General features: G+C 34.1%; 2 protein-coding genes across 2 annotated transcripts; one reads left to right on the forward strand and one right to left on the reverse strand.

Annotated features, from left to right (window-relative positions):
• The first annotated feature begins 1,051 nt into the window (after positions 1 to 1,051).
• LOC106303353 (LOB domain-containing protein 35-like) lies at positions 1,052 to 1,402 on the forward strand. The gene has a single exon (XM_013739642.1). It carries the CDS (start codon positions 1,052 to 1,054, stop codon positions 1,400 to 1,402), a length of 351 nt encoding a protein of 116 aa, XP_013595096.1.
• A 5,074-nt stretch (positions 1,403 to 6,476) lies between these two features.
• LOC106301693 lies at positions 6,477 to 8,626 on the reverse strand. Its single transcript, XM_013738142.1, has 7 exons — positions 8,445 to 8,626; positions 7,659 to 8,087; positions 7,401 to 7,570; positions 7,248 to 7,328; positions 7,079 to 7,154; positions 6,907 to 6,984; positions 6,477 to 6,814 (listed from the first exon to the last, which is right to left on the reverse strand). The coding sequence occupies exons 2-7, from the start codon at positions 8,080 to 8,082 to the stop codon at positions 6,684 to 6,686; spliced, it is 960 nt and encodes a 319-aa protein (XP_013593596.1). The 5' UTR covers positions 8,083 to 8,087; positions 8,445 to 8,626; the 3' UTR covers positions 6,477 to 6,683.

Here is an 8,626-nt window from a genome sequence, read left to right on the forward strand (position 1 = left end):
AAAAAAACGTGTAACACCTATAAAGTTGGTGGATTCAAAAATTTCCTCGCTAAATACACGTAAACTATTCCCTCGTAAATACCACGCAAAATTTACGTCGTATTTACGAGGAAATAGTTTTTCCTCGTAAAATACTCGTAAAATTACATCCACTTTACGACGAAACAGTTTTGTCGTTACGTTACGAGGAAATAACGATGACTTTAGTTTTTCACGTAAATTCGTCGTAAATTCGACGCAAATTTACGAGGATTGTTTTTCCTCGTTAATTTTCGTCGTTAAGCATGTGTTTTCTTGTAGTGATATGATCTCAGTTTTGAGTCAACATTCTCAAAATAGTATTATCTTGCCAAAACAGTAAATCATAATAGTCAAATCTTTTTTTTAATAGTCAAATCTTTTGCTGAACAAGTGGTCAAATAATAAAGCATAGTAGTCAAACTTTACGTATTTATTAGATTCTTCATTTTCTTACTTAAATCATATTTTAAGATATGCTTATAAATTCAAGACATTTTCTCAATATAAACCACAATCATATTCAAGAATTTTTAATTTCTTTTGCTGTTCATAAGTTTCAAGATTCTCCAGGTATAATCATATAAGTTGATTGATATGTTTGTAAATCTTTTCTAAAAACCTTAACTTCTAAGTTACTTTTCTTTTACCTTTTCATATTTGAAGAAAATAATTTAAAATAAATTTTTTTTTATCAAAACTGATTCTTGCTTTTTCTTTTCTATGTAAGCATAAACCATTCATTATTTTTCAGTTTTGTATACTACCGATCGTTTCAGATGAAACTCTTTTATGGTCTTCCCTCCATAATTTAATTGTGTACCTTTATTTATATATAAAATCTTATTTTATTAATATATATATAGAATGTGCATATGTTAATCTTCACTAAATAAATTTATTTATAATGTCATCTTTAAAAATTAAAGGAAAACCTAAAAAGAAGAAAAATGGATTTACCAATTTGTGCTGCATGCAACTTCACGAACAACACAACGGCCCTTGTACACTTGGGAGTGGGAATTCATGCGTTATGGCACCATATTTACCATCGAAAGAGCCTGATAAATTTGACCGTGTTCATAAAGTTTTTGGAGTCGAAAATGTCTACAAGATTCTGAGTCGTCTTGAAGAATCTTGGCAAAGTGAATATGCTGTGAACGCTCTCTGCTACGAGGCAGAGGCTCGCATACACGACCCCATACATGGTTATGTTGGTCCGCAAATGATTTACAATAATATTCTCAATAATTTAAAGAGGGAAATAGATTCAGCAATAAATGAACTGGCAACCCAGGACCTCGTAGTCCAGTGGTACTACCTCCGGGAGGGGAGGTCGGCTGTTCGACTCGCGGGGAGGGGGAGGCGTGCCCAGGGCCCGTAAAAAGGTACAGGCAAAGGCTGGCGCCGGGCCTAGGTGGGGGGCCGCAAGGTCAACACCTGGTTAATCAAAAAAAAAAAAAAATAAATAAATAAATGAACTGGCAATCAGCTAAGGTACCGCAATATTCTAATTTTCCTATACCTTGTGATTTTGCAGAACCCTTTTTATTTGCCCTTACTAATGAAATGTTTGAATTAAATGAGGAACAAAAGAATCAACTTACGGGACTCCCAGATGTGGATGCAAGAAGAAACGTGGATGAAATCCTTGGGATGAGAGAAAATGATCAAGGTGATGTTCATAGAGCTGATGGTGCATCAAAATCTTCCGGACCATCATCCGGACCTCCAAACCAAAACCAACCATAGTTTTGGTGAAATTAATTAAAGTCTTTCTGTTTTGTATTTGTCTGCATCTGAATTCCCAGAATAATTTGGTGTCCTTTCTTTTATTTCAGTTCCATCAAAAGTTTATGTAGTTATTTCTTTTTAATAATGGATACTCATGTTGTTTTATTTATTTGATTCGTACAAACAAAAAGGAAATATCTCCTCACACACATCTCCCGAAAGATAAAATTCAGCTATATATGCCCCTTATATGTATGGGTGTGATGTTGTCGTCCATATAAATATCTAAATTCTATCTCAATTTGAATAATTCAAAGTGTCAACATAAATTATATTGATATTTAATCAAAATCTCGTAAATGTTTTGAAAATCATGTCAAATAAGAGATTAAACAAAAATTCTTGAAGACATTTATCATGAGTTTCTTAAGCTTTTGAAATGTTATAACTAAATAATAGTAAATTTTGTGAGAGATTCATGTTAATAAACCTTCCATAATGAAATCAATGTAATTTGTGAGAACTTCATGTTAAAAAAATCCTTGGATAATAAATATCTGGTACATAAAAGTACTGAATGTTTGTTGGAATTGAACCTTTGATTAAACACACAAAGAAAATGTGATGAGAATACACAAGTATTGAAATAGAAATATTGAGAATGGAAACATAGGCTGAACAAAACAGTCTTTAAGTGAGAACAAGAGAAAGAGAGGCTGGCCGTAAGTGAGTGGAGGTCAAGCCAAGAAGGAGAAAAAGTTCAATATGGTATCAGAGCTGTACATGGTCGTGAAGAAGAGGTTTATAACGCTCCAACCGCCCACGGCTAATGGGTCACCCACGTCCACTCACTTGGTTTGTGGGCCCCATTCCATGTGTTAATTTTCCAAGGTCCGAAAGTCTTGTTTACTGACTCTGCAATCATCATCTGGCCTTTCTTCGTGTTTTAGCCTCAGCACGGTGTCGCGAATCATTTCTTGATAGGTCACCATCCTTTCACTACTCTAGCCCAAACACACTTAACTCTGGAGTTTTAAACGGATGTGTGACGGAAAAGTTAAGTCAACTTTAATGATATAGATAGCCAAATAAATTTTCTTAAGTCTTTTTGCATATACCAGAAACCTAGATGTTACCAGGTCAGTCTAAGAGAGACCGAAGAAGAAAAGAAAAAGGTCGGCGGAGAAGATCCCACGAATACGGCAACGTGACAGTACCTACAATCAAACAAGAAATTGATGTTAGCTGAGTTTGTTGCCGAAGAGAAGAAATAAGAGGCTGAAGCAAAGAACAACAAAGAGTTATTTCCAAGAGGGAGACATGAATGAAGAAGGAAGAAAACCATGGTGGAGATCAAAGAAGATCAAGGAAGCTGTGGGAGTTGCTGGATATTCTCAACCATTACAGAGATGGAAGGGATAAACCGCAAATGAAGAATCAGAGATGTTCAAAGCTGAAGATGGAAGAACCTTGGTTATAAATCAAGGTGAAAGTTTAAAGAATCAAAGAGTCCAAGGGTAAAGAAAGCTGAGGTGATGGTTTGGAGAATTAAAGGCACAAGTTGGTAAAGAAGAAGCTTCAGTGACAGTGATGAAGAAGAAGATGGAGCTAAAGGCTCGACAAAAACAGGAACAATAGGAGATGGTTCAGAACAAGAGACATGTGAAGCACAAGAGGCTCACATGAACAAGATTGGTTATGGTAAGAAGGCAAAGAATTTGGTGATGAAAGAGATGCTCAAGGAGTTGGAAACATACTAAGGCAAAGAAAACTGAGGTGAAGGTTAAGAGAAACCAAGAAGACCAAAGTTGAACAAGACAATGATCGTTCTTAGAAACAAATAGCACAAGTTGGTGATCAAAGAAGACAACAAACCAATGAAGGAGCAAATCTCGGATGAAGCAATTATAAAAGCTCAAGCAAAACCGAGAACAAGACTTGCTTACCTAAGAAACGGAGGAAGCAAGGTGAACAGGAAGAATCTCACCAAAGAGGGAGCAGGAGCTGGTTGCACACGCAGCTGGTGGAGACGTGAGGAAAGCTCACGGGAACAGAGAAGATTGCGAAGAAAATGTGTCAAGGAGGTGACAAAGAAAATTCGCAAAAGAAGAAGAAGCTCTTGGAGATTCATATCAAGAGGGAGAATCACAAGAAGAACAAGAAGAGTTTAAACAAAGGATTCAAGAGAGAGTGTTGGAAATTAAACCTTTGATTAAACACACAAAGAGAAGGTGAAATCAAGAGAGAAGAAGAAGTGGAAGAAAAGAAGCTTGCCAAACAAGAGAAGAACAAACAAGAGTAGCTTAGAAGAAGCTACAAAGGAATGGAAAAAGAAGAAGAAGCTTGGAGGGCAAGAAACGGAGGAAGAAGTAGGAGCAACCAACGTGGACAACATGGATAACAGGAAGTCAAAGATGAATGGGTTATGTAACTAGAAGTTACACAACAAGAAAAATAAGAGTAACTAGTTAGTTGGTAAGGTAACTAAGTTAAGTTGAAGTAAGTGGAAGAATGAGTAGGAGTTGTTGAATGTGTAAGGTTAGTTAGTTAACCTTACTTGTAAGACTAAGTCTAAGTATGAGTAATGTGACTTCTGTAAGAGAGTCTAGGACCTAAAATAATAGGTTAGATGTGGATGCAAGTAAGTGGAGTTAGTAGAGAAATCTGCTATAAGTATGTATTTTTGTGTTTGAAGAAAGGTAATGAAAAAAGTTTAACAATGCAGACAACTAAAGCTTACTCTCTTCTCTCTACAAGAACAACAACAAACTTAAAACAGAGAGAGGGAGAGAGAGAGTAAAGAGAGTGTGTGTGTGCTTATGTTCAGTTGTAACACAAGTATGAAACATAAGTAACAAGCATGAGTGAGGTAAGAACAAAAACAGAGTGAAAAACAGAGAGTGAAACAGAGCAAGTTGGAGCTGGCCGAGAGTAGAAGTGAGAGTAAGGCCAAGCCAAAGAAGAATGTCAACAATGTTGCTGTTAACTCACTGAATATAACTAAGGGGTTTGATTTTGAATTAATAGATGGTAAATGTAAATTGTGTTCAACATCATCAAAAATCAATGAATATATTTTGCATTAAACTATTAATAGATCGTAAAATCGAAAGATTAATTAGGTTCAATACTATACATTATTTTACACCAAAAAAATAAATACTACACATTATTCTATTTAGATTCACTATTTCCCTCACCTCGTTTAGATTTCTATTGTGTATATATTTTATAATTAGGTATATTCCTCCACCATGTGCGGTAATAAAAATTTTAAATTTAAATTATTATTTTAAATTATATATTATTATTATAGATTTTATTATTTTACTAATATTTTAATATAATTTTGATTTAATTGAACATAAAATTAAGATAAATAAACAAAATATATTTAAGAATAGATACATATATTTAAAATTATAATCTTAGATAGATTTTTTATCTATTTCTTTTGGATAAAATATATTAAATAACCTTGTATAAAATTAATAAAAAAAAGTTTGATATAAAGTTGTATAATTATCAGAAAGTAAAACTAAACAATATTTCTAAAATTTGTAGATATATAAAAGAAATTAATAATATTAAGATTAAAGTTTTAAATTTTTTAAAAAACTGCAAAAAATGAAAATATTTTTTAGTAATAAAATTTTATAATTACGAAAATAAAAATAAATAATATTTTAAAATTTGTAAATATTAGTATATTTCTATTATTATATTATTTAATGTCATATTTGAATAGATTTACTTTACTGATAGTGTATAATTTTACTACCTTATTCTAAAAGGTTTACCAAAAATATAATTAAACATTAAATGTAATTGTTCATGTCACATTTAACCATAAGCTATGTCATCATTTCTAACATGTCATGTCATATTTATTTAGTGAAAGTGATTGTAGTGAATACATGTATCAAAATCACTTTGCAAATAATGTCTAGTAAATAACAAATAAGTTATGATATTACCATCTAGTAATAGCAAATAAGTTATTGTATATTGGATAGTTAATTAGTATTCTTAGTTTAATACTATTATTTTAAAAACATTTCACTACTTATGAAATAGCCAAGTCAAGTACATGTCTAAAGACAAGCAGTATTTCCAAAAAAAAATTGCAAAAATAAAACTTACAATAATTTCTCTTACAATCATGAAATTACTCTCTTTTTTTTTGGGTAAAAAAACATAGTTTGATTGTAATGCTTTATTGCTTTACCAACAACACAGTATGTTGTAAGTTTTGGCAAGATAATAATACTATCACTTATATGTCATAATCATTCTAATGTTAAACTCATTTAGAGTCTGATTGTTGTTTGGGCTGTTGAGGCTTTGTGGTTGTGTAAATACTTGAAAACCGAAAATTGTCAATCAATTATTTTGGACTTTCTAAAAAGAAAACTGTTTTTTTTCTGTTTTATTTTCAACATCCACATTTAAAGCTTTAAAAGACCCTGAATCGATTCTTATCGTACGTATTAGATTTATTCGGATCCATATCTATTTGGATCCATATCTATCCAGATCATTTTTTTTGTTTCGTTTTGGATAAAAATATTTTAGAGCTAACAAAATATTTGTAATTTTTTTTTTATTCGGTTTGGCATAAGAGTATTTTCAAATCAGTTCTTGTTCGAATTTTTGGATTCCAATAAAATGGCCATGTCTAGTAGACTTAAAGCCATCATCTCAAAAACTGAATCGCACTAAGATAATCGAGCATATGTCTATGGCTCAAGAAAAGCCTTGATCTGATTACTTGATTACAAGCAGCTAAGAACAGGTTAATGTAATAAAAACAGGCATATATCATTATCATAAGCGCCTCAAATACAGGCTACATTATCGATGCACCCTGAGTAAAGTAGATGATATAGTCTTCGGTTACATTCACTAACAGGACATGATAGTCCTAAGATTTAGTTTCTGCCATGTCCTCTAAAATTCATTGCAGCCTTTGGTCTTCTGGATGACTCTGCTCTTGCACGTGAAGAAGAGCTTGGATCAGTTGAAGGAAGCGACATTGGTTGCTCTCTGTTTGCAATACCACCTGTAACCATGTCAAAAAAGACAGGTTTTCTTATTGTAAGAAGCAACCAAAAAAAAGAAAGAAAGATGTGCGGTGTAATTTGAACTACTTACTGCCAAAGAAACCAGACGAACCGGGTAAGTGCATTCTAGCATTTCCACTCCAAGACTGCTCAAAATCAGCCAACTCATCTGCAGAATTTTGCAATTTGAAAGCAAGAAAAAAGAAACGGTTACATAATTATCTTAATTTGAAGGTTCTCTCATCAACAAAGTGTTATTCTACCTTCATTTAAATTGTGCAAGGTCTGCGTTGTATCAACCCGACCATTGGAGTTAAGTTTACGCGCAACTGTGTGGCCCTGCAAGCATAAGAAGGAACACCACTTGTATTGAGCTCAATCATTGATCAACAACAAACAAAGGAGAAAGAGCATTCATCATCCTCAGGCTACCTTGTTATGTAAGCCTCTTGAAATCCTGTGCGCTGCTTCGCGTGTTGCAGTATTGGCTTCTTTGCTTTCTTCAAGAGTTAACTGCTTCCACAATCAGACAAGGTTTAGTAGTTAAAACATAAACTAAAATGCGTTTTAACTGTTACAACTCACCCCATCACTTCCTGTCCTTCTGGTCTTGGATGAAGTAAAGTAGTTTCCGTCATGACCACCGTATGTAACAGTGGAGCTCTCGAAGCTATAACTACGAGTTTGTGGTTGCCACTGTCCATTGTTCACCATAGCATTTGCATTCATGTTTTGCATTTGTCTGTTCCTTCTCTCTGCAGATATATATATATAAACACACAGTCAGTTAAAAAGAAACAAAACAATCTCCAGAAGAAAAAAATGATAAAATGGTATCTTCACCTTCAGCTCTAGCATCTTCAGTTTCAGTCTCATTGCTTGACCTGCCATGTTTCCCTAGCCTTACTTTCTTCTCTTTATCTCCTCCTCCTTCACCCTCATCGTCTGAATCAATCTCTTCAATAATCGGTCCATGAGACCTTCTCGGTTGCGGTGGCTGCTGATGATTCTCAATAAAACCTGATGAAGGAGGACGCATTCCGGCGAAAGGATCCATGGTAGGACCAAAGAAGCTGGACTGAAACATGCCACCACCAAAAGGCTGAGTGAAGAAAGGGTCATCGAACGGATCTCTTCCTCCGAAGAAGTTAGACATGAGATTCGGTGGACCATTGTTAGGGCCACCGAAACCACCTCCAAAAGGGCTTCCAAAAGGGCCACCAAAAGGACCACCAGAGTTGAAAGGATCTCTACCACCTCCTTGCATCTTCCCTATTTTATTACACAATTCATATGTAAAGTGCCAATCTTCAGACACAACACACAAGATGGAATTTTTCCCAAAAAAAACCGAAACTGCATAACATAAAAACACTAACAAGACAACTTGAGAACGAAATAAAGTCTAAGACATAAGCAGTAAACCAATCCAACCAAACTACTGAACAGAGTGATATATCAAACGAATCATATCAAAATCGGAAAAAAAAAGAGCATAACGCTAAACAGAAAACTCTTAAGATCATAAAGCAATTGCAATCAAGCAGTACAGATCGGTTGGTTTGACGAAATAACGATTAAAACCAAATCAAACAGCAAATTTCAAGTTAGAGAGATTAAAGTTCATACCTTTAAATAACAACGATCGGCACAAGGCGATCTGCAATATTAAAACTTGAAAAGTCGATAAATTTTTCGAGTTGAGAATTTTCTTTGAACCCTTTATGCAGATGGGAAGACGATGAAAGAATCTTCTCGAGAGGAGGTTTGTCACAAGCCGCGATATGATTGGCTGATGTTTACACGCTTCC

The sequence above is a fragment of the Brassica oleracea genome, chromosome C7 (genome assembly GCF_000695525.1).
Source record: "Brassica oleracea var. oleracea cultivar TO1000 chromosome C7, BOL, whole genome shotgun sequence".
Taxonomy (NCBI): domain Eukaryota; kingdom Viridiplantae; phylum Streptophyta; class Magnoliopsida; order Brassicales; family Brassicaceae; genus Brassica; species Brassica oleracea.